Raw genomic sequence first — 27,233 nt, 5'->3', positions numbered from 1 at the left:
ATGTTGCCTGCATCCTGATACAGAGGCAGGTAGGGATGGGTTAGTGAGGGGGCAGATGCTGTCTGTATAATGCATGTGCTGCTTTGCAATCTTTTTTTTTTAGCGCTGAGAAGGATAAAGTGGATATGTAACAATTGAGGTACTTCTGTGTCACTATACATTGTCACGTGTCTGTTTAATGTGACCTGTATGTGTCCCTTCATTGTCTCTTTGGTATTCCCCTGCTCAAGTCACTGTTTTCAGTTGTCCTTATCATCATTTGAATGAGATGCATTTTGGCTGGTTTCACCATTGATTATCTCCATCTGCCCAGTACCGGCCTCATGTACATATCAAACAGTCCTTGTCCCGCTCCCCCACTCAAAAAGCTGTGCAGATTTATTTTATTTAGAAAATAGTTTACCAGGAAGTAATATATTGAGAGTTACCTCTCGTTTTCAAGTATGCACAGAGTTATGGTGACCATACATGGTTAAATAAATAAAGACATACAATACATTAAATGAACAGAGCTTATATATTATATTTACAGACATTTCATATGATTATGGACAGTGGTTGACAAATCACAAAAAAATCTACTCGCCACCTAGTACCAAACGTGTGCTGCTTGGGCCAATATTTACTCGCCCGGGGGTTAAATCCACTCGCCCGGGGCGAGCAAATGTATAGGTTTGTCGAACACTGATTATGGATGTATGTAACAGTTACAGGCAAGATTAACATTATGTTTGGAGAGGTAGGATAGGCCTGCAATGTGTTGTTAAGAGGTGACTCGATACATTTTATAATCTGCCAACTACAAATCAATTCAAAGATATTTCAATTTTATTATTTATTTTTTCAAATGTATGGTTTTTTTTTCTGTGCTCATGTTTTGTTTTTTTTGTTTTTTAATAAGAATGTTTTAATGGCGTCTTCATCTCATTCGCACAGACCTGACAACTCTGCTGTGGTGTTGTGCAATTTAACAGACACTCAGAATGCAACATGTCCACCTGGTCCCTGAAGAGGAAGAAGAGGATCTGTATTCTGGCTACAATGATTACAATCCGACGTATGACACAGAGGTAATTCTGCATCTTCTAAATAACATTGCATCACTTGTGGGTACTACATTTATGCTTAACATATTAATAATAAGCAGTGACCCTATGAATGTCCTGATTAAATTAGTGCAGTGGGAATAAATGTCACTACATGTGTTGTATTGTACAGTAATGAGTTCATCTTAGAGGTAATGTCACTGCCTGTGTAGCGGGTGTGTGTCTGTTCTCCTTGTGATCTAGGCCAACTCAACCGTTCTCCCTGTCTGGTACCAAAATGAAATCTCTACGAGGACAGGGACTCGTTGTGCCTTGAATATTATATGTACAGAAATCCGTACACTTTTAGCACTGTATAAGAAATACATATTATAGCAACAGGTGATTTGTAGCTGGTGCTCTTGGCTATCCACACTTCAGAGGGTACGGCGCTTGGCAACTACAGCGCTGAAAAACATTGGTATCAAAAAGCTCTACTGCCTTCTAACTAATGGACTTTTTAACATTACTCTTAATATATTTTTTTTGAAGGTGTTATAGACATATCCATTTTTGATATTAAATTCATTCGCAGCCACGGAAGCAAAGATTTACTAGTCTTTAAAAGGTTGAAAACTGAAAGAAAGAGCACCTTCTGTCTGTGTTTTTTTTTTTTTTTTTTTTTAAATAAAAGATACTAATTTCTACAAAGGTTAACACCTGTTTTAGTTATTATAAAGTAGTTGGTAGCATTAAGAGTTTAAGTAACTGCATGAACTCAGCAAAAAATATTTCGCTTCAAACCATCTGCATGACTGGTAAAATAAAACACAGGGAACATCAACAAATAACAGTGGAAACGGGGGTTGACTGGCAAATGTTTTGCTGGGAGGGAGGGGGCAGTTTACCCTGTCGGCCCTCGTGTTAAGCGACCCATATCTTTATGTGTGTGCGTTAGATTTATCTATCTGGGTACCCTGTAGACTTCTAAGTTACAGGATTGCTGTGGGTGCTGAAACTGCCTCGTTACACAAGTAACATACATCATAGCTAAAATAGGCAGGCACTCCATAATTAGATGGCTATAGACAGTGTTCGACAAACCTATACATTTGCTCGCCCCGGGCGAGTGGATTTAACCCCCGGGCGAGTAAATATTGGCCCAAGCAGCATACGTTTGGTACTAGGTGGCGAGTAGATTTTTTGGTGATTTGTCAACCACTGGCTATAGAAGTATTCACCCCTACCAATAATGTCACATTTTGTTGACTTACAAATGATGTATGCACAGTTTTTTTTTTTTTTTTTATTCAATGCTACAAAGTTGCAGTGGTTAAACGGACACTTTTTTTATATGAAGAGGAGGTAAAATGTCAGCAAAAGAGACAAAATGAAATGTACTGGTTGCATAAGTATTCAGCCCCTTAAGTCAGTACTTGGTAGTAATTTCTGCAAAAGGTGCTTCTACTATGAGGGTCCCTACTCGTTTTGCACAGTAGGATGGTGACATTTTTGCCCATTCTTAATGGGAAAATTGATTTAAGTTCTGATAAGTTTGTTGGGGATCTGCAATCTTCAAGTCTCGCCATTAATGTTCAATTGGATTCAAGTCAGGACTTTGACTGGGCCACTCAAGAACATTCATTATCTCCTTGTTCAACCACTACAGTTTGGCTTTGTGCTTCGGGGCCATTGGCCTGCTGAAATGTGAATTTCCTCCCCAGTTTCAGAGTCTCTGCTCAAGAATTTAACTATAATTTGCATTATGCATTCTCCCCTCTAACCGGACACAATTTGTCTATACATAAGTAGAAACCAAGTGTGAGCATACTAGATACCCCAACTATAAAGAGAACATAAAAAATACGTACAATTTGAAGAGCCATACAATAAAACATTGCATACCAGGTAGCGTCATAGAATGGACAGCAGAAGTTAACAAAGACTGGGACGGGGAGGGAGAGACACTCGGAAAGTTGATAATGCCAGACAAAGAACACTGAACTCAATAGCTAGATACATAGTAGCAGTACAGTGCACTAGATGCATAACTTGTGCATAATGTTGTTCAAATCCAAAGCTTGCAATAATTTGTCCTAGTAACCACAAAGCCTCAAGAAGCAGCACATTTTATTTATTTATAAAATATTTTACCAGGAAGTAAAACATTGAGAGTTACCTCTCATTTTCAAGTATGTCCTGGGCACAGAGTTAAGACAAATAATACATGGTTACAAATACAGTTACATAAATGAGCAGGTTATACATTATATACAAGACATTGCATGCACAATTAAAGATTATATTATGGGCGTATGAAACAGTTACAGACCAGATTAAAATGTGTGACAGCCTTAGATTTGAAAGAACTTAAACTGGTGGTGGATGTGAGAGTCTCTGGTAGGTTGTTCCAGTTTTGGGGTGCACGGTAAGAGAAGGAGGAACGTCTGGATACTTTCTTGAGCCTTGGGACCATGAACAGTCTTTTGGAGTCTGATCTCAGATGATAGGTGCTGCGTGTGGTAGGGGTGAGAAGCTTGTTCAGGTAGCTGGGTAGCTTACCCATAAAGAATTTGAAGGCAAGACAGGAAAGGTGAACTTTGCGCCTAGTTTCTAGTGATGACCAATCTAGTTCTTTGAGCATTTCGCAGTGATGTGTGTTATAGTTGCATTGGAGAACAAAACAACAAATTGAATTGTAGAGGGTGTCAAGTTTGCTAAGGTGGGTTTGAGGTGCAGAACCATATACTATGTCTCCATAGTCAATAATTGGCATTAGCATCTGCTGTGCGATACCTTTTCTGACCAGGAGACTTACAGTAGGGAGGATTTGTTCCTGTAAATTACCCCTAGTTTGGCATAGGTCTTGGTTGTCAGGGTATCAATGTGCATCCCGAATGTTAAGTGGGTGTCAAACCATATGCCCAGGTATTTAAAACTAGTGACAGGAGTTAGGGTGGTGTTAGTGTTGGTTCTAATCTGGAGCTCAGTCGCTGGAAGCTTTAAAAATTTAGTCTTGGTCCCAAACACCATTGTTAGTCTTGTCAGTGTTTAAAAACAGTTTGTTTTGGGAAATCCAGTTTTCGAGTCTCAAAAAGTCAGACTGAAGTATGTGTTGCAGGTCAGAGAGGCTATGGCTGTGTGCATATAGGATTGTGTCATCTGCATACATGTGTATTGAAGCTTCCTTACAAGCTGTGGGAAGATCATTGATGAACACTGAGAAGAGTAGGGACCCCAGAACAGAGCCTTGCGGTACACCACAGGTGATATCCAGGGGGTTGGAGTTAGAGCCTGAGATGGACACATGTTGGGATCTACCTGATAGGTAGGACTGAAACCAGTTTAAAACATGCTTCCCTATTCCAGAGCTCTGGAGTTTGTTAAACAAGATAACATGATCAACTGTATCAAAAGCTTTTGCAAAATCTAGGAATACTGCACGAGTGAGTTGACCCCGTTCCATTCCACACTGGATTTCATTGCAAACTTTTAGCTGGGTAGTTGCGGTAGAGTGTTTGGGGCGAAAGCCAGATTGGAATTGGCTAGGGAAATTTGTCTTGTTATAGTAATCGCTTAATTGGGAGTGGACACATTTTTCCATGACTTTGGATAGGATTGGGAGAAGGGAGATTGGCCTGTAGTTTGAGACAGTGTTTTTGTCCCCACTTTTGCAGATTGGGACAACTCTGGCAGCTTTCCAGGTCTTAGGGATATGGCCTGCAGACAGGATAGAGTTGACTATGTAAGCAATTGGTTTGACAATTGCTGGGGCACCAAATCTTGGGAACCTAGATTGTAGTAAGTTAGGTCCACATTGGCTGCTTAGTTTTTAATTTTGAGGAGCGCTTGTGTAATCTCCTCTTCGGATACTGGGCCAAATTGAAAATTGTGGGCAGTGTTGGGAGTGGGTGGGGCTATTAGGGGTACTCCCAGGATGAGATTCAGGTTTGGGTTGCGTTTCGCTAATAAGTTAGTAGCACACCCCACAAAGTAATCATTGAATGCATTTGCAATGTCGATGGGGTTTATCAGAGTAATATCGCCCTTAGTGATATTACTTGGCTGTTAATGGTTAGAAGGCTGGAATATGTTGTTGATAACCTTCCAGAAGTTAGCTGTAGGGCATAGTACCAGGGCATACAACACAAGCACCAAGAAGAACCCTGTATACAGGTGTTCTCCTCTGTGTTACAGTATATGTTCAGCTGGTTGTGGCACGGTGTCCCTGGACATCATAGCATGCAGCCTTGCTACCGCCTGCTTCCATTTGATCACATAGTTATGTCAGTGATCTAGCTCTGATAACGGCTACAGTCTGTGCAGAAGTGAAACTGTTAACATGCATATATTTCACAGCGTAATAGGGTTCAGCTATATTTTTATTTCTTTTGTTGCAAAAAATCAGACGGCTTGAATTGTCTCTTTAAAAAAAAATATTATTCTGTCTAGGATATAGAGAATGATGCAGCTTTTCAGCAGGCTATCAAGACTAGCCATGGACGAAGACCCCCGGTAAGTAATGACTATGGGTGTTCTTTACTGGCATATTTAAGATTATATTATTCTGACAATAACTGAGAGATGGCAAAAAATGGACAAGCCCATCATAAAAGAACAAACATTTCTCTACTGTATTTTTATTATAAGCAGCAAATAAAAATACCACTCGTGAGCACATTCACATGTATCAGACCGGTCTGCAACCCTGTGTTTCCCTTACAAGCGGTAGGTAGATCATTGATGAAGACTGAAAAGAGTAGGGACCCCAGAACAGTCTTTCAGGACCACACAGGTGATATCTAAGGGGTTGGAGTTAGAGCCCGAAAGACACATGTTGAGATCTACTTGATAGGTAGGATTGATACCAGTTTAAAGCATGTTCCTCAATTCCAGAACACTGCAGCTTGTTTAGCAAGATAACATAATCAACAGTATCAAAAGCCTTTGCAAAATCTAGGAATATTGCACCAGTAAGTTGTTCCATTTCACACTAGATCTCATTGCAAACTTTTAGCAGGGTAGTTACCGTGGAGTGTTTGGGGCGGAAGCCAGATTGGAATTGGCTAGGGAAATTTGTCTTGGTATAGTAATCGCTTAACTGGGAGTGAACACATTTTTCCAAGACTTTGGATAGTATTGGGAGAAGAGAGATTGGCCTGTAGTTTGTCACTGTTTTTGTCCCCACTTTTGAACATTGGGACAACTCTGGCAGTTTTCCAGGTCCTTGGGATATGGCCTGCAGACAAAATAGAGTTGACTAGGGAAGCAAGCGGTATGGCAATGGCTGGGGCACAAAGTCGTAGGAACTTAGATTGCAACTACTTTGACAAATGGAAAATTGTGGGTACTGTTGGGCGAGGATGGGACCAGATGTGTTTTCCCAGATTGAGCTTCATGATTGTAGTTCGGGTTGCGCTTTGATAGTAGGGAAGTAGCAGACCCCACAAAGTATTCATTGAATGCGTTTGCAATGTTGGTGGGATTTGTCCGAGTAGTATCCTCCTTTTTGATATTAAATAGTCGATGGGTTGCATTTAAAATTTCACAGAATTAAACCATGATAGTGCTGGAAATGCACTATTGCACGGAATCCCCTCCAGTTCAATGGGAGAAGCTGTCTAGAAGTGCCCTGATCGGCACTATCACAGTTTAATGAATAACCCCCAACGTCTGAATGAGTGAAGCCTTTTTTGTGTTAAATCCTATACTGTAGATCAAGCACTGGTTGCCTCCAAATTGGTATTCCAGCAAACACCAGGATTCGTATGACCGCGTTTTTTATTTTTTTGAGTAATAAAACCTTAAAAAATTTTTTTCATGTAAACACTGACATCCTATGCTTTTCAGGTTACAGCAAAAATCCCAGGAACTGCAGCTGCCCGCCCACTGGGGACTGGCTTTGGTGTAAGTGTGTTGTACTTTACATTTTTTTATTTGTTTTAACATTAATACTACAGTCTGAGAAGTCAAATGTTTAATAACCTCTACGATTTAGTCTTGTCTTTTGGTGACATTTAATAAAGCACAGAATCTTGCAAGACTGGGACACTACTCGTCATACAGATGTAGCCGACTTTATTACCTCTGTTAATGCTGGCGTGTTATTTGGCCATTGAAAACAAGAGTTACAGAGATAATGCATGTGTTATTTGACACATTAGATCACATTAATTTGAGTAATAACAGACTGCTACATATGTCATATATTTGGCCTGGCCACAGCACACGTGCTTCTTGATAAAGGCTCAGAGCTGAAACTTTGACCATAATAAGCTACAAATATATTGGTGAGTCCCTGTCTATAGATAATTTGAGTTATGCAGTATATTTATGTATACAGTACTGAGTTACAGGTTTTTTTTTTAACCCCTCTAACAGCTGGTATGTATATAAACCTCCCCCCCACCACCTGCAATAAGGTCTGTTTGTGGACCAAAACATTGTTTGTTTTGAACTCGTTTGAACATTTACTTAAGATGTATAAGATCATATACACACACTTAAATAATATACAACTTAAATTGCATCATCACACTTCTCAGTAAATAGTAGATGTGCCGAGGTCTCACATTTTCTTTCAGAAACGCGTTGACATATCTATATCTCAGTACAATGACAGCGAGGAAGTGTTCACACCAGCATCTCCATTCAAAGCAAAGAGATTCTTTATTTTAGCACACGTGTCATACAAAAGAGCATTGGCCAAGGACACACCCTTACGCCTTTCGTGACTTACGCCATTTCTTAAATCCTGAAACTCGTAGGGTCGTGTCTTTGGCCACTTTACATTGCTCTTTTATGGCTAAAATAACAAATCTCTTACTTTGAATTGAGACGCAGGTGTGAACACTTTCTCATTCCTGTTGTACTGTGAGTTACTATGCGACTGGAATCTGTTCGCCAGTCGTTGGAGGATCCAAATTGCACGGACGCTATCTTCTGCAGGCTAACGGCATTTATCCATCAGGGATATGTTTCCCAATCTGATGCTTTTAATTACCTGATATCGGTTGATTATTTTATTTTTTCAAATAATTGAATTTGCATTATGCTGTTTTCTTTCAGGCCAGGGTGACCCTTTCATCATCAATGGGAAGACCTATGACTGGAACAGTGCAGGTATTATTAAGGGGATTAACACATATTCTTCCACTGGGTCTATGCATGTCCTTAAATGTAATGATCTGTGTAAAACATTTTTTTCCCTCCCACATTTATGTTTATTAGTATATAATAATAGGTCAATGCACAGTATGTATGCAGAACAGATAGACAACACTCCACCGTGCTTCTTATCATATTTGGTACAAGTCCATAATAACACTTTCCAGTTTTAGTTATTGCACAATATCCAGTACATTTTGATGCGTGTTAGCAACAATTCTATGTCGGTGCTGACCATTAAATATTTCAATATCTCAACTTTGTGACAAATGTAAACAATAACTTTAACATTCAACATTGTGTTCTGTTCTTATGCTGAGTGAGAGCGTATACAAACGGATCTGGTACTTGAAGTGACTCGTGCAGTCACAGTGACCCTAGGAGGGTCCTCCTCCTTTAGATAAATTGTAATAGCGGTTCCCAAATTGGAATGTATTTCCCATACTGATTCCTGAATGTACATGTCCGTTTTTACATCCTGACCATATCCCATATATGTGCAACATATTTTGACCAGGACTATGCTTCAATTATTTTTGCATTATCTGCATCCTAAGAACTGTATGATAAGAACATGGAGGTAATGAAGCAGGTTTGGGGTCCCGGACACACACACACACACCTTCCCCCTACACTAATACTTTTACCATACCATGCAGGTATCGAACCCATGACCCTTCTTACTTTATGAACAAACTTAACTTGTACTGTCTTTCACAGTAGTGTCTGTCTGTCTGTCTGTCTGTCTGTCTGTCTGTCTGTGTGCATTGAATGTTATAATAAAAAAAAACCCTTGTAGGTGTTTTTAAATTGGGAGCCACGCTCAGACCGCGTTGTAGCGGATCGCGCTATAACGGGGTTCAGCTGTATATGGATATATTGTAGCTGCTGAGTTACACTGACTGAAGCAGCCATTAGGTTGGTCACAGAATCAGGATTTTGACAGATTTATAACAGGACACCAAACGATTGCTAACTTAGGTAAGACTGTAGAAATATACATTGTCCCATGCTTCACATATACAAATAAGAAAAAAAGAAGGGAAAATGTAGTATTCTATTGCTGCTTTAAGGTTGTTTGGGAAACATTTAATTTGCCCAACAGGAAAACTGTGCATAGGTTTTACGAACCGGTTTCCAAATCACATTTTAGAGACTGTGTTTTTTCAGAATTCATATAATGTTTATGTATAATTTTTCTGTTGGCATGTAAGGGTTTAACAGATTGCACAGCAACTAGTTTTTCCAGCACTACTATTATGATTGTTTCTGTATATTGCACCTGTATATTCTGTTCTGAAATATAACATAGATGGCAGAACATAAGTACGCATATTCAGCTGTATTATTTAGATTGTATCCTCAGGTCACTGCCAATTTTTTGTCTCATGATTACTGCTGGAGGACAACATGACTAATGTCTGATGCATGTTTAATCATGAGCGAAATGCACATTATGTGAGCAGTCTTAACACGTGGTTTTATGTACAGGTACACTTTAATATCAAATTATTGCCTCCAATGGAATAATAATTTGTTTTATGGTTTGCTATAACTATTAACTAACTGGCCAGATTGCACTGTAAATCTCATTATCAACTGTGTCACACCAGGGAGAACTAGATGATCACAAATCAAAGTATTTTCTTTTTTTGTTTCTGTGTATCTTGCTATATTACGGGTTAAACTTCAACAAATTTGTTCATTTGTCATTTTAATGGAAGGTAAAACATTGCATTACATTGCAATGCAACAGCCAATGCTAGAGAAACTGCTGCCTGAGGTTAGGAAACAGAGAAGGCGATTGCAGCATACGGATACACTCCTAATACTGTACTCTGGGCTGTGTGGTGTTCATACAGCAGGAACAGGATATTGATGAAGCTTTTTTAAGTATTGCTTCTAACATCTGTTTTATAATGAATTATGTTTCATCGGGAATATACATGTACATCGGTTTTGCAGGATGGAGTGGCTCGCCCTATGACTGCAGTGCGTGCAGCAGGCTACACTAAGGCTGCGTTCAGAGGTACAGTCTCTTAAGATCATTAAAGGGACTCGTTTTCCCACATCTTGCAGCATTACCCACGAGTCTGCTTTGTGGCTTCCAGGTTCTGCTTTTGATCCTCTTGGTCAGTCACGAGGTCCCGCTCCTCCTCTGGAAACCAAAAATGAGGATACGTGAGTTACTACTTGTTTAGTAGAATGTTACATATTTTTATTTCCATTTGCACACTGACATTGTGGGCATGATTTTCATCAACAACCATTTGGCGAACTTAGTTTAACATCAAATTTTTTTTTTTAATCTCCTCTTCAAAATGGGATGACAAAGTGCTTAATATTTATGGGGAATCCTGAGCCTTAAAACAACCGTGTAGGCTAGGTGAATTAAAGGACCTAACACTGTTTTTTTTCTTAAATCCCTTTGTTTTAGCCCCGAAGAAAAAATAAGGCAGCTGGAGAAAAAGGTCAATGAACTAGTTGAAGAAAGCTGTATTGCCAGCAGCCGTGGGGACCTAAAATTGGTAACCGGCTTATTTTATACTTGATGTTATATGCTGAGTTGTTTAAATCGCATTTTATATATTGTTTTGTGCGCACAATTTCCGTTCTGACTGACGGTAAAGTGACTTGACTATATATTATATAATGTTACTTGAACAGAGTATGTTCTTTTTGTTTTTAAACGTGTGATGTTAGGCCCTAGATAAGGCAAAAGAAGCTGGAAGAAAAGAGCGAGTCCTGGTCAGACAGCGAGAGCAAGTCATATCTCCTGAAAATATTAATTTGGATCTGACTTATTCGGTAAGTGCTGCTGTGTTGCTCTTTTGCAGGTTGTGCACGAGGGGACATAACTTTTGTTCACTGAATGCAAAAATATGTGCTTTTCAAAGTAGGCATTTCTTATTTGGGGCCACATCCCCCAAATGTACTAAAGTTGATGATGCAAACAAACTGCCTTGTTTAGAAAGTGATTAACGTGGCTGTTTCACCTAATTTTATATAAATACCAGCTTCTTCTTTCCAAATCGCCAACAGCAGGTGGGGCTCATATTTGTGCATAATCTATTTGTAGTCTGTCTATAACCCAAGTAATTTGATATTTCAATGACATCATCTGTTGAGTACAGCATAGATTGAATACTGATAATGTGAATTAATGGCAATAATATATTTCATCATTCAAATGTTGCCAATTGCTTACCACAAAATATAAAAATAAATGATACCTACAGTGGTCTGATTTTGTGTGTATAATGGGCATCAATCACATAGATTTCTCAGATTAAACCTATCCTGGCAATCGTTCCCTTTGCTGCCAGATAGGCCTCCTCGGCTTGGTGAGGGCTAGTAAAATGGCAGACTCTTTCTGCATGTTCACCTCCAAGAAGTCTCAGCCACTACTGCAGGTTCCTAATTTTGCATTATAAAAATGTGTACCACAGTTCAGAATTGAACTGGAGGGAGGAGTTAGCCATGTTCCCCATTGTCTTGACTATAAAATTACATTGACAGAGTGTTGTGCAAAATAGTTGTTGTCCTTGCGTAGCGCGAGATGGCGTTCCAAGTCTTGGGTCGGGTAGTTTGCTTACCACTATTTAAGAAATTCAGCTGGCGTGTAAGTCCTAGTTTAATCGGGTCATTTTATCTTGGATTCCTGTGCAATTTGCTTAATACTCTAATCAGTGCAACAACTTTGCAGCCAAATGACTGCAAACCTAAAGCCGGGATCCCGCTGCATCCGGCGGCGCGTGTGGCCGCGTGCGCGTCACTCACCAGACCCGAGTTCCTCCCGAGCCTGCCCCAGTCCCTCCTCACTGCAAGGCTCGCTGCGCACTGTGACGCGTCAGCCAGCAGGGGATACACGAGGATCGTGATCCCAAGCAGCGACGCGTCACGTGGCCTCGCAGTGAGCCAATGATGAGGGGAGCTGTCTGGAGCTACGGGAGGGAAGTCTGTGCAGCCGTGCATAGCGCCCCCCCCCCCCCCCTCCTCTGGTGCCCGTTTGTTTCGCAGGCTGCCCCTGCTCTGGGAGGGGAGGTGGGTGGGGGGCTGAAAGAGTGCGAGAGCCATTGATTGATTGTAACCTCTGCCACATATACCGGGACATGTCCTCACACATACCGCTAGCCGTATGTCTGTGTCAGCAGAGGGCACCCTCTATCAGAGCTAGGTCTCTCTCTCCAGTGCTGTTCGCCCCTGGGACTCCTGGCTTGCTAACTTTATTTAGTTCAGAGTGCGAGGGGCTCCGGGAGTGAGAGAGGGACCGATGGGTGGAGGGGGAACAGCACAAGAGCCCTATGCTCAAACCCCCCCTGTCCCCCGCTCCAGCACCCGCTCCCTACAGACCGCAGGTAGCGGTCAATTGCCTCTCAGCGCGCCGCCTGCATGCAGTGCGGGCGCGCTGACTGAGGCAGCGGGACCTTAACCTTAGATAAAACACATTTCTAGTTTGAGTAATCCAGCTGAATATACATAATCTCTTATGAAGATGCTGTTTAGTAACTTCACTGTTCTCAATGCAATTTATTTATCTCCATTTACCATCAACCTTATTTCTCGTTGTCTAGGATTTCCCTCCCCCCTACTATATTTCTAGAACTCCAAACACTTTTATCTGACAGCAGAGTTGCCCATGCTTTTCTGTCTTAAGAAAGGTTGGAAATAACTGGTGTATCTGAACCTTTTAATGATTTACTTTACAGGTACTGTTCAATCTGGCCAGCCAATATTCAGCAAACGACATGTATACCGAAGCACTGAATACCTACCAAGTAATAGTGAAAAATAAAATGTTTAGCCATGCAGGTATTTGGAATCCTTTTTTATTTATTTATTTAGATTGAAACATGGATATATACAGTACCACGTGACCAGTGCTTGAAGTACTCAGCAGCACTCGCCCATGACCTTTAAAAATTGCAGTGATCTTAACACGGCAATCGCATGAACGGGTTAACACTCACGTCACTTGGTATTGTACATGGTGGTATAGCATCTAGGGAAATATCCATTATCAACTCGCCACTGTATTATTTATGCTGTGATTTATCCAATCATTTCATGTGATACGCCAAACCAACTGAGGGTGGGTGCAGCGCAGTCTCAAAACCGTCACTGCCAGTTCCGAAAATCGAGTGCACGCTGATATGCGTAAGAAATTATACATTTTGTATCCATTAAAATTAAATATATACTGTAAATGACACCAGATCTTGAAGCTGTCTACATATTTATCGGTTTCGTGTTGGACGCATTTTTTTTTAATACCAGAAAGCCTTCAGAGAGCACATTTTGTGTGAAGCCTCTGCGTCCCGCCACTGAATATGCAGACCATTTCAAGGTCCCGTGAGCACACTAATTTATGACCTCTACATGTACTTTTAATAGATTACCAATAAACTTGTAGAACGTTTCTGATGCCGGAAGTCCAGCAGCTCAAAGTGACATGGGAGTTCTCGTGATTGCTTGTGCTATATAATAATAATAAGCTACATATACCCAACAATGTGCACAGTGTTTTACAAAATCTACATGGGAAATATATTGCAATGAGTACATCAAACAAAGTACACAATTGGGAGAAGGAATCCCCGGAGAGTTTACAATCTATGTTGCCTGGGCAAGAGTATTATGGGTGTGGGGAGAAGTAGTCACGAGTCCAAGCTATTGAAAGTCGTCAGAAGTGTGTTTTTAGATTTGACATGACGGTGAGTAGAGTAGGTGGCTGGAGTATACTGTGTGTAATGGAGTTCTGCAGGGAAACAAAACTGTGTGAGAGAGAAGTGGAAGAGTTCATGAGCATAGGTCAGGAGACAAGGATTCAAAGTGGAAATACACAGTAGGGAGAGGCACTGGAGACTAGAGCCTCAAAGGTGAGGAGGAAAATTTGATGGAAAGCCATGAGGAGATGCTGTTCATGGGAGCAAGCGAGTGATTCTAGCTGTATTATTTAGAATAGATTGCATGAGGGAGAGTTGTGATGCAAAGAGACCCATTAATATTACATTGCAATAGTCAAGACATGAGAGCATAACATCATGCATTATAATTTTTTGCGGTAAATGGAAAGAACAGATCTTGGCAATGCTGTAGAATAAGAAACGACAAGAATTGCCAATTCTTGGAGTCAGGAAGGAATTTATTTTTCCCCTTAATGGGATTTTGTGTTTGCCTTCCTCTGGATCAGTAAGTATGTATCGATATAGGGTAAAGTATCTGTTGTCTAAATTTAGCATAGGTTGAATTTGATGGACGTACGTCTTCTTTTTTCAACCTCATCTACTATGTAACGAAAACAGGGATGTGAATGAAGGAGTCAAATGTGAAACTTAACCAATGTGCTTTAGTTAAAGACATATGCAACGTTTAGTGGGACATGAGGAGCTCAGTTTCAGGTGGCAAAGAGCTGATAAAGCAAGCCAAAGTTATTAATGCCATTACCAAGTGCTATTGTGTAGAGCGAGAAAAGGAGAGGTCCCAGAATAGAGGCCTGAGGTATACCAACAGGAAGATTGACTGAGAATGAGGACATGTTGGCAGAACAGAAGGAAAAAGACAATTGCATGTTTAAAGGATAATGGGTAAGTGTCAGATTAGGGAGGAATTGAAGATTTGGGTATGAATAGGCACTGGGGTAGGAGCAATTGGTCTGATCAGGTGTGCGGAAGTAGGGAGGAGGAGGGCAACCGAGAAACTTCTGCCTCTAACAGGTGGCAGAGCGAGGAGTAGGAGGTTTAGGCAGGCAGTGTAAAGTAGGAAGATACAGTATAGATAACTGGTTGCTATTTTAAAGGACACGATAGATACTATTCGCAAAGGCTTGAGAGATTGGAAGAGGAAGCCTGGGAAGCGAGTCTAGTCTAAACCCATGCTGCCTATACTCCTGTGTTTGTGAGGAGAAACCGTGCTGTTTGACATTAGAGGGCTGAGTAAAGCCCAAAAGGAGAACTTAGTAATGTAGAACATCAAACAGGGTAGTGATCACGTGGTCTTGGCCTACCACCTGATGAAACGAACGGAAGAGAAAGATACTATTTTAACAGTCGGATCACATTTCCTGCTACTGGAGAGAGATCAGCACAATTTCACCTAGAAAAACGTTCATGACATTCTTGGGACCTAATAAGGTCACTGGTGTGCCAGCCCTTGTAACATTCTGAGAATGTCTTATAAGGGCACTGTTTTTTGTTTGCCTGGTGAACATAAGTTATTCTATCATCTGTTTGAGAATATTGTATGTCAATCAGTACTAAATTGTTTTTTTTTGTTGCATAATTTCAAGATCAGTTTTTATTAAATCAAAGAAGTGTTAAACCACAAAGGCAAATGGCAGTTTTCCAAGGCAGGAATCAACAAAACTGGTGGTATTTGTTTAGCGTGACATTTCTGAGTCTGAAACCTCAGAAATGCTTGTGATACCAGAAACACGAGGGAGGTTTGTGTTTATATTGAATTTATATGTACGAACCTTGTTTGCTGTTTCAAGTGCAATTCAGGCCAAAAATTGCTCTTTGGCATGCAAAACAGGAATGGAAATATACAGTACATCTGGGGCAGTTATTCAGCTCAACTGCTTTTACCCTATCTTTTTATAAACTAAATATGTATTACTGGCTTGATATGGGAGCCTAAAATATATTTGTTTGTACCTTCCAGATTAAAAATGAACTTGTTTTTCATATAGAAGTGCCAATATCATCTCACCATTTCTATGCAAGACTGGATTATGCCCTCAACCCGAGGACATACAATATGAAAATATTTTGGAAGACATTTCTTCGGAATCTATTGAAATGATCTAACCTAAAATATTATATTGGTTTTGCCCTGTGACGGTATTTACCATAAATCATTCAAAGTGTGCAGTGGTTCATGGCAGCACATTTGAATTAAGACTAAGCAATGTTAAACCATAATTGCCATACAGTCTGATGATGAGGCCTTAGCATTACTTTGTAAATGTGATCCTAAATGCTAAGAAAAAGGCACCCAATCCCCGACATGGCTACAAACCTAGAAAGTTATTCACTCGAGTACGTTGGTGCCGCTAGTGTCCATCACTACCACATGGAAACTCTTACTTGTGCTAATGGGAGTTTCTGTGCGTTCGTGCCTGATCAGCACTAACACTCCAAGAGCTCACCGATGTGAGAAGGAACATGCATGGATTAACTTCTTCTGTACTGGTACATGTAAAGAGTTAACTATTCACATAGCATTTTTAATAGAAGAAAGGTTTTTAGCAGGACTTCTAAGGACACATGGCCACAATCGTAAAATCTGTTTTTTTTTTATAAATTGGTGAGAACAATATCTTGCCTTCTGTTTTATTGAGGACATTTTGGTTTTCCAATGTGTCACCTGAGTGTCTGATTCTACTCTGGGGGGCTGTTTTCTGATGCCTTTCACTTTCAGAGAATGCTTTGCTCTCGTATGTGCAAGAGGGCACTGTCATTTTCCTTCATTCTACCATACACTGCCACCTTCAATGCCAGAAGTGTCAGCATAGGTCCTATAGCCACAAGCAGGCAAAGTATAATGAACTACGGTGGGGTGGTCCCTTCTTACCGTGAACTTCATCTAACCAGGAACAACACATTCTTTTATGGCACAGAAACCTGGTGATAGAGAAACATTTCTGTCATCTGTTGGATATCATGTAACAGTGTTTATATAACTTATATTTTGAATACCTTCTCTTTATGTGCTTGCAAACAAGATAGAAGGGATGCACGTTTAAATAAAATAAGTGTTTTTGTTTAAAGGGCATATCCCATGCTTATTTGTGATGCATCTAATTTTTGTCCATAGAATTACAATAAAAGGAAATGGAACGAAGGAAATCAGTCTTCCACAAAGTATGTGCATTGTATATACAAATGAGGTTGTTTTTTTTGTTCTTTTCCCTCCCAAGGCCGCTTAAAAGTTAATATGGCAAACATTTACCTGAAACAAAGGAACTACTCAAAAGCAATTAAATTCTATCGTATGGCTATGGATCAAATTCCAGGCGCCCACAAAGAGATGCGGTGAGTGGCAGTTTACATACAGGGTGATGTATCAAGTGTTGTTTGGGGCAAAACCGACACCATTATTTTTATATTTTGTCTTTAAGTGGAGGTATCGCAGACACTTTCAGCCAACAATTGACACTTGTCAGCTTTTAATTTGGAGAGTGTCAATAGGAGGCGTTAGAAAGGAGATACGTGATGCACATATAATGGGGTGTGTCACTTTTACATCTTTTACTGGGGTCAAAAAAAACCACCATGTTTACATTTAGCTGCAACGCAATCAGAAAATGAAGCAATGCGCAAAAGCAAACGTTTATTATTATTAAATGAAAGCGGCAATACAAGCTGCTCCCCCTTTTAAAAAGTTTTTTTTTTTTAATATTTCTTTTTTTATCTAGATGCAACCAGTTTACCCGCGGAGCTAAACCGCATTAGGTGATGGTGTTTCCTCTCTCCTTGTAATTCAAAATGACGTTGCGGCTTCCTGTTTGACGGCGACACAGGTGCCATCTTTTTGAAAACTATGGAAGAGCTCCGGCAGCGTAAACAAAGTATTTCGGAAACCAGAGGGTCATCAGAGCTGACAATAATGCGGTTCAGCTCCAAAGGCCCCTCCAGTTTAAATTATGTAAAAAGAAATCCATACCCATTATGGGTGGAATTACTCCATTAAAAAAACGAGACGTAACGTGTGTTTTTTTGTTTTCTTTTTATACTTCTTTTCAGGATCAAGATAATGCAGAACATCGGTGTTGCGTTTATTAAGACTGGTCAGTATGCGGACGCTATTAACTCATTTGAGCACATCATGAGTGAATCCCCAAATCTAAAAGCCGGCTTCAACTTGATCCTTTGCTATTTCGCTGTTGGAGACCAAGACAAAATGAAAAAGGCTTTCCAGAAACTGATATCTGTACCTTTAGAAATAGATGACGACGATAAATATATTTCACCAAGCGTAAGTAAAACAAATCCAATATAGGTGAACGCATAGGGGCACCGATCGGCACTAGCGCACGGAAACTCCTACTGGCTTGAATGGGCGATTTACGTGAGATATTCAATCCTTTCCCTAACTGCACTTTTGCAGTTTAATGAATAAGCGCCATAGAGTAGCGGTTTTCAGCCTTTTATAATGGCGGATCCCTTAAAGAATGTAGTGTGACTCATCACTTTTTTACATTTTTTTTTTTTTTTTATAACTCGTATTTTATTGAGACTTTGTCATCATACAGCACGGTATACTGTACATTAGTCTGCATATGAAGCAACATCGTTATGCCTTCAATCATATATGTAACAAAAACGAAATAAGAAAACGGAAAAGAGGGAGTGGGGTCTCTCCTCCTCTCACTTGTCCTCTTCTGTTCTTAGATTGGTCCTTGCCGCCTCTCTCGGCAGTACCTCCCGCGTGGCTCATAGCACTGCTACCTAGATCTACATCCCTCTTATAAGGCTCGAAAGATCTAATTCCCAACTCCTGTGAGTCAGTGGAGAGCGTGTTCCTGTTACTATCATGGCAACATTGAAGTACCATTTACACCTGGGATGTCTGTCTGTGCTAGTTACATTAGAAAAAATGGGGAGGATAGGGAGAAGATAGGGATGGCACTCTCGCTTCAGCTTAATAAACAGAATGATATTGGTAACACAGGTGGAAAAGGGAATAAGGTATAATTGGGGAAAGCACACCCTTTTGAAAGCACTCGTTGTGTAGTATGATATGATAATTAATTTAAAATCAATTTTAATGATATTAAAGTAAAAAATAAAAAATATATATTTAGTAAATGTGAAAAAAAGGTACATAAATGTGCATCAAAGCAAATATATCACTATGGTGACCACACATATAAGACAAAAGAAACGCCACATTATCCAGACTTTTAGAAATTTAGCGCCAGTATCATTAACCAAACTCGTTAACTTTTCCATCTGTCATACATACCAAATTCTGTTTCTAATTGATGCAATAGTTGGGATTTCATTCTGTTTCCATAATGCTGCGATCTCGCACCTCCTGTCGCTATTGCGAAATGCGCCACTAATTTGCTTTGTATTCTGGAAAGCCCCTCCACCGGTCTGTTCAGGAGGAACAGCCAGGGGTCCAGTGGAATTGTGAGGCCCAAAATCCTCTGTAGCCAATCTCTGATTTGCTCCCATCCCGGCAGCATCCGAGGGCAGAACCACAGCATATGTAAGAGATCTGCCTCCCTTCCACATTGCTTTGGATACAATGGGGAGTAGCCTGGTATAAATTTAGATAATTTTGTCGGAGTAAGGTACCACCTCATTAATACTTTGTATGCGCTCTCCCTTAACGTCGTACTGATTGAGCTTTTAGCCGCCACCATGAATATCTCCGCCCAGTCTTCCTCTTCTAATGTTTCACCTAGGTCCTGCTCCCATTGTGCTACATAGCTTAATTTCCTGGAGTAGGCCCCTCCCGAACCGACTACCTCTCCGTATAGCCTAGATATAAGTCCCTTAGTTTCTGTTTTGACTATACAGATTTTTTTCAAAATACATTAATTGGGGTTGGGGTGACAATTTGTTATAAAATGCTCAGATCTGGTGGTATCTAAATAAATCAGTATGTGGGATGTCTTTTTTTTTTTTTACTTAATTTGTTTAAATGTTTTAATACCATTTCTACCATCCAGGTCTTTGAGTCGCACAATTTTGAAAATCCCTGCTGTTCATTCCTGGAGGGAAGTCTATATTACCAAATATTGGGGTCATTAGTGTATTTTTGGCTGCCAGGGCACACCGAAATTTAGTGGCCTCCCAGATTGTGAGTTCGTCATTGAGGTCAGCAGCTATTTGGAGGATTTATACATCCTTTTTGGGGTCCAAATTAGGTTGTGCAGTTCCAATGGGGCACATACTTCTTTCTCCAATGACAGCCATCTTTTAAGGCTCGGATCAGTGTGCCATTGTGTAATTTGACATAATTGGGCCGCCTTATAATAGGACAACAAGCAAGGTATCGCCAGCCCCCCCTCCAATGTTGGCTTTTTAAAGATAAAAAGTTCAGTCCGCGCTCTGGCTCTTTAAACTTGGAGTGTTGGTCCCTCTCAGTTCTCTTGCTGCTTCTGTGTTTATGAGGTGTCTCCCCCACCTCCAAATGTGGTCTCCACCGGAACCCCGATGGTGATACCAATATCAGCAAAACAAGAAAAAACACAAAAGCGCACCAAGATGAGAGATAGATATTGTATTAGCAACAAATAATAAAATTAGTAACTTACATATAAAATTTCTTTAATAATCCCCGATTCTGGTGTCTATCACAGGAGTAGGGCATCACATAGGAAGTATGAAGGGTAATCTCAGTTCTGAGAGATCAGACCCGCGCGCCTGAAGAAGTTTACTTTGTTAAACGAAACGCGTCGCGACTGTTGTGGCTGGCGGTTTTACTACCCACCACCAGTACACACTCAAGTGTACCGTTCCTGCTTATTTCCGATCGTTTCTATGCTATCAAAAACGGACAGGCATCCTAAGGACACCTATTGAAGGCCCCGGTTCCTGCACATGTGTGCTACACTCTGCACCACGCTACCACACGTGGAGGACAGGAGAGTGAACAGAGACAGCCCCAGCGCGCGGGTCTGATCTCTCAGAACTGAGATTACCCTTCATACTTCCTATGTGATGCCCTACTCCTGTGATAGACACCAGAATCGGGGATTATTAAAGAAATTTTATATGTAAGTTACTAATTTTATTATTTGTTGCTAATACAATATCTATCTCTCATCTTGGTGCGCTTTTGTGTTTTTTCTTGTTTTGCTTTTTAAAGATACTTCACTTAATTCTTGGTCTTTTATATCCCCCATATGAACTTGGTTATCAATGACTGGGGAGAGACTAGATCTTTAGTTCTTAATGAGATTGGGAGAGTCTGAAATAGATATAAAATGCGAGGTAGGAGGGTCGTTTTGATACAATATACTCTACCCATCCATGAGTCTATATGTTGACCATCTTCTAATATCCTCTCTCAGCGTTTGTATTACTTTGGGGAAATTTGCTCGGCATATGGATTTGAAATCTCTTGTGATCTGTATCCCAAGATATTTAATGGACTCAGGTTGCCAATTGAAATTAAAGTTGATGGTTATCAATTTCTCAATTTCTTTTGGAAGGTTTATGTTCAACGCTTCAGATTTTGTTTGGTTAATTTTAAAACCTGAGATCCTGTTAAATTTGTCCATAAGATTAAATAAATTGGGCAGGGAGGTTAGGGTACTAGATAAAGTAAGGAATATATCGTCCGCGTATAATGCTACTTTATGCCATTTGCTCTCGTAGTTGGATACCTGTGATGTCTGGGTTGGACCGAATCTGTGCCGCCAAAGTTTCCATACTCAGGACAAATAATAAAGGCAACAGAGGGCATCCCTGTCTAGTGCCACTCTTAATTGCAAACACTTCAGAGGGGAAACCCTGATGGATAACCTTAGCTGCATCTATTGGCCAGCATTTTAGAGAAAATCTTAATGTTCAAAATGATTAAAGAAATCGGCCTATAACTTTTACAATTCGTAAATCACTTTTAATGATCTTTTTTGACACCTTAAATTATGGATTGTTCCGAAATGTAAATATCTGCCATTACTGATTTTGTGTGGGACCCCTGGTACACTGCTGTGCTTGTCAGAGAAATAAATACCAGTCGGAGGATATTCACTTCTGTACCATGTATTTTGTCTTTGATCAAGGAAGCAGCTTACCGCGCTGTTAAAATAATCAACTTTTGGCTCTAAACCCACTGATGCTGTCTAAAAACATTATTCTTTTTGCTCAGGCAAATTGTTTCTTTTACCAATTCTCTGCCATTGTGTGGCATACACCACTTGCAGTAAACGGTTAACAGTCCTTGTTACTCTTTCTAGAGTGTTTTTTCCTTTTTTTTTTTTATTATGCTATTGCACATTAACAACAAAACCACTGGTGGTAAAATAAGGAAAACTTAACAAGAAGCAGGTGGTCACCTGATTTGTGAGCAGAGGCTGCAGCGTACTGAGATTTCTCAGCGGTTCCCAAGAATTTACTTTCTAAGCACTTTTTAACATGTTTAAACAAACCTATGATTATATGTTAAATTCGTTATACTTTCTATTGTTTCAAATAATAAAGGGAGATACAATATGTGATCTAAACACATATTGGGTCAAACATAATTGGCCAAAGGAAAACACACAAAATACTTAATGCAGAAATCTGTGCTGAAATTGTGGGTCCCCTTTTTTGCTGTAGAAGCATACAGCACGGAGCAGTGTGTGGGCTGCTCCTCGGGCAGCCTAAGAGGCTTAATAAAACTGCATCAAAATAATGATTTAGATCAAAATTAAGTTTGATAAAAATTTGAAAATGCAAATGTATGGGTCTCAAATACACAACACTGACCACAGCTAGGGTTCTGGCATATAACAGTCCAGGTGATAAATTGTAATCCTGTCAATTGCACATAATGTATGTTATTGAATATAAATATATTATTTATATGATTGTCACATGTGTTACTAATGTGTCGCGATATGTACACTAATGGCGCTATATAAATAAAGACATACATACAAATATCTACAATATGATAAAGAAAGAGGAGCTTGCATGGTGAAAACTCATTAATCTGCGTTGCCAAAACTTGTACAACTTTTAGGGGTAAATTCTATATACCCGTTTGGAGAATTTTCAGATGAAAATCTCTATTGAAGGCTGTATGGAACTTTGTCTGAAAATGGCACAAATGACTGTCAGGATATTTAGAATAAGCCCCTTAGTATATTGACCCATATTTTCTCCTACCTGGAGTATTATTGGTATTTGAGAGTGGCCAATTCTAATTCCAAATTCCTTTTTAAATATGTCCTGGATAATTCTTGTTTTGTAAAAGAAATGATTCTCCCGTGGTGATTTTAGTTTGTTCTTGACATTAATAATAAAAAAAATAAATTATATACAATTTTTATAATTTTGTAAGAGAACATATTTTTAATAAACTAAAAAGCTTAAAAGCTTTTTTTTTTTTGCCCCAAAACCTCTTGTTTAGTCTCAAACAAATATATAAACACACATCAATAGTAATAGATATACATATTTTAGTTAGCAAGTTCTTTGAATAAGAACGTCTTTGCTAATTGTACCAGTATGTGTTAAATGTGTGGTGTTTTATTATTTGTTGTAATATTATTTAATCTTTAACATTCATTGTACTGAATTGCTGAATTTGTTGGCACCTGTATGTGTATTAAATGTGTGTTTGGTTTAGATGCATACATCATATATACATACAGAATTGCAAAGTACCACTATATGTGGTCATTACCGAAATTTCGCTACCATTATTTCTGGGTTGGCTGGAGTGGTTCAAGGAAGGAATACCACAAAACCCTGATACCTGATCTAAAAACCCAGTATTTATTGTACAACTCTCAACATGAACGGTCTCCTATCGGGCAGTCACATGTCTGATCTGATTTGGACACAAGCTTGTGTGTGTTGGAGAGCATGAGTAGAGACTTCCTTTCAGGTCCCCTCTGGCTCTCCGGTCCTCCCTATTGGTGAGTTCCCTGAGTACAGGTTTGGCCCTTAGCTTGAGCTAACACCTTGAGAAAGTGTAACATTTGTGTGAAACGTGTGGGAGGACACTTTCTGTTCTGAATACCACTTTTTAATGTTCTTATAAAGCCTTTACTATTTTTTCCATTAACTGAGTTCCCTGTTTTGTCCTTTTTTGGATTTTTCGTGAGTGCCCTGGAACACTGTTAGTCTTGGCCCTTAGCTTGGCTTAACTTGATTGATTGGTAACTAGTACTGAGAAGCTTGCAAACTGACTTATCCCCTTGTAGTTCCCCATCTCCACCCAGTGGGACTTCCCTCTTATACCTCAATATAAACTACTTGCTATATCTTAACAGGAATTAACTCTATTCCCATACAAGGAGTTGACTCCAATACCCAGTGCAAAACTCTTTGAGTACACTAACACACGTTTGTGCATGCGCGCACATACTCTGCCATTGCAGTCGATATTTTGTGCGGGTTAGAGAGCCTTAACGTTTGAACATTGAAAGTCGTCCGCTCGAATTTCTGGAAGATATTTTTTTTTTTTTTTTTTTATATATAGATGACATAATATTTCTTATTTACAATTCCTGTGCTCCATGCACAGATTTGATGGTTTGGGCAGCCATGTCCAATGATATGCCAATTTTCAATCACTCATGAATTTTGACACACAAGCAAAACGTTTGATATAGTTACATAGTTACTTAGTAGATGAGGTTGAAAAAAGACGTACGTCCATCAAGTTCAACCTACTGTATGCTAAATTTAAACAACTACTTATTGATCCATAGGCAGGCAAACAAAAAACCCCAGATATCCAATAATATCTCATAAAGGGAAAATAAATTCCTTCCTGACTCCAGGAATTGGCAATTGGATTAATCCCTGGATCAACATCCTTCCCATGTAGGATGGTTGTTTGCTTGAAAATCTGGCTAGTTCCTGAAAAGGGAAAGGACACAAACCATGAATCTGGGGGAAAAACAGCTAGACAGAGTTCCACAAACATTGGGGGAGTTGTAAACTATGTCGCCCCCGCCTCCCTTTGTTATTTCTGTAACCCAAATACTGTAATTAGGTTTTGTGAATGTTTAGAACCTGCTTATTACTTAATGTTTCTTCTATTTGATCTGTATGGGATTTTCCTTGCATTGTTCCTTTTTTTTATTAGTTTTATTTATTATTTTATAGGATGATCCACACACTAATTTAGTGATTGAAGCTATTAAAAATGACAGCCTGCACCAAATGGAACGTGAAAGGTAACAAGACCCAGTTAACAGAATACAGTACTTGCATTTTATAAAAATGAAACAGATCAAGTTAACCTGTAGGAAGGGGAAAAAAGAAAAAATCAAAATATAGCACAAAATGTGATCAAGTGAGATATCTGTACAGTATATAGAATCACCAACACAGGGTAAGTAAAAGGATTGGAATGCAGTTGTATGTATGTATGTATGTATGTTTGATTATACAGTAAGTTTGTGTGCTGTACATCAACATTAATGAGAAAATAATATAAACACTAGATGACCATTTTGTGACTTCTACTTCCTCTGCCCTAGAATATTGATATTCTGTATTAACTCTGTGCTTCCACGTTCTGATTGATAAATAACTGATTGAAAATTAAAAGAAACGCAAATGCTGAAGTTAATTCTGGCAATACGCATACTAAATTGATTTAAGCTTCTGCGTTTCTGACAATGTTTTTAGTTATTTATCAAAAAATTGTATAATCGTCAATGTTCATAGTTGACACTATATGAATGTTCAGTGATCAACGTAATAAGAAGGGGGTAAAGTGTGTGTGTGTGTGTGTGTGTGTTTTGTCTAAAACATTCGCGTTTTTATATTGCTTTGGCCAATTTATATTTACTAATTAAACACCCACCCCCCCCCCTGCTATTTTAAGGAGAAAGGAATAAATTAACTTGAAGATTGGGTATAATAGAAAAAATATTACACATTTGTAGTTATTGTTACTTTTAGTAGGATAAATAAGAACACAAATTGTTGTAGATGACAAATCTGGCCACAGATCTCCTGTGTTGTGCATCTCCAGATATGTTTTGTACTCTCTTTCTCTAGGAAAGCGTTGGCAGAAAAATACATCATGACGGCTGCAAAACTTACAGCACCGGCAATTGAAACCTCGTTTGCGGTGGGATATGACTGGTAGGAGATGTTCTTATTTATTTTTATATTGAAATGTCCACTGGTTATTTCTCAACACTCTGCTTATAAGAGGTGGGTCGGTTTATGTGTAAAAGAAATACTTACACTTAAAGAGTCTGAGACTTCAGTGTCATTCAATTTGTACACTACCAGTCTCCTTCATTTGCAGTGCATGTTTTAGGTATGTTGAAGAGGTGACCGCATTATAAATGAATAGGCCAAGACTTTCTTTTATTAATTTAAAATGACAAAAAGCACAGTGTATTGTGAAAGAGAGCAATATGAATGAATGAATGATCTGGTTATTACTGGGGTTTTCCCCATTACCTCTTTAAACTAATTATGCTGCCATAATGAGCCAAACAAAATATAAAAAGGGATGAACATTCTGTGTATACAACAGATTACAAACAAAAGAGATTGGGTAACGGTTCTAAAACACTCCAAGGAATGTTGTTACTATGGAGATTTAAAAAAAAAAAAAAAAATTATAGTGGTCTGATTTTGTTTAAAAATAGGTTGAATGTAGGTGACCAACACTTATATGCCATTGCTGTTCACTTTGTTTAAAGTGGAAGTCTCTTTTGGGTTAATTTGTGAACTTGGGGTTCTTCTGAAGCACAACCGCCATGGTCCTGCCTCGTGGAGAACCCCCGTTCCACTGAGTTTTGGGTCTTTTCTCCCAGCATGATTATATCCTTATACAAGGATAATATGGCCGCAAGCTACATTATATAGTTACTGTATGACTTGGGACGTGTGTGTGTGTGTGTGTCACATGCAGTCTCCAGAAAGTGGAGCCAGGGATTGGGTGTGTCATGGTCTGAGAGATGTGCAGAATAAGGTACAGTATAATGAAGAATATACAAAAAGGGAGAGCGCACGCTCCATAATGTGATTCAGTATATAAAACCTTTAATCAGACCAAAAGCTAAAACCATTGCACTCGCAAACGGTATTGCGCTTGTTTGAGATATATCTCTGTCAATGGATGGAACTATCAGACAGGATCCGACCAGGGTCTCGATCCTCTATGTGCTTGTTTTCTTCCAACTAAGGACCAGGGGAAGATAGTGCAGCCGAAAACGTGGTCCTCCGAGAGATCCGGCACTGCAAACACACTCCTCCTGCAGTTCACAGTCGGCGATCCCCGATGAAGTCGTGTTTCCAGCGACAAAACGTGTAGGGGCGTTTTTTCTGAATCCGTACATCTTCACGCTGGCTGGGAAGTGCAGGAGAAATGCGTTTGCAGCGCTGGATC

At 39.5% G+C, this 27,233-nt stretch overlaps 1 protein-coding gene across 6 annotated transcripts in view; it reads left to right on the top strand.

Annotated features, from left to right (window-relative positions):
• IFT88 (intraflagellar transport 88) overlaps nt 1-27,233 on the top strand; it is a 105,929-nt gene that overhangs the window by 392 nt on the left and 78,304 nt on the right. For 4 of the 6 annotated variants that reach the window (XM_075592291.1, XM_075592289.1, XM_075592286.1 and 1 more), the window contains exons 2-14: nt 937-1,070; nt 5,478-5,540; nt 6,876-6,932; nt 8,094-8,147; nt 10,158-10,221; nt 10,304-10,373; nt 10,630-10,720; nt 10,896-11,000; nt 12,902-13,004; nt 17,113-17,227; nt 17,939-18,170; nt 24,983-25,053; nt 25,886-25,972. In XM_075592291.1, coding sequence (XP_075448406.1) covers nt 984-1,070; nt 5,478-5,540; nt 6,876-6,932; nt 8,094-8,147; nt 10,158-10,221; nt 10,304-10,373; nt 10,630-10,720; nt 10,896-11,000; nt 12,902-13,004; nt 17,113-17,227; nt 17,939-18,170; nt 24,983-25,053; nt 25,886-25,972 — 1,199 coding nt within the window. In that variant the 5' untranslated portion in view covers nt 937-983. Of the gene's footprint in view, nt 1-4; nt 30-103; nt 140-936; nt 1,071-5,477; nt 5,541-6,875; nt 6,933-8,093; nt 8,148-10,157; nt 10,222-10,303; nt 10,374-10,629; nt 10,721-10,895; nt 11,001-12,901; nt 13,005-17,112; nt 17,228-17,938; nt 18,171-24,982; nt 25,054-25,885; nt 25,973-27,233 lie in introns of those variants that run through there. The other 2 variants (XM_075592290.1, XM_075592292.1) reach the window with 2 other exon arrangements.

Source organism: Ascaphus truei, chromosome 3 (genome assembly GCF_040206685.1).
Source record: "Ascaphus truei isolate aAscTru1 chromosome 3, aAscTru1.hap1, whole genome shotgun sequence".
Classification (NCBI taxonomy): domain Eukaryota; kingdom Metazoa; phylum Chordata; class Amphibia; order Anura; family Ascaphidae; genus Ascaphus; species Ascaphus truei.
Note: the sequence above shows the minus strand (reverse complement) of the source record. Positions and strands in the feature narration are given on the sequence as shown.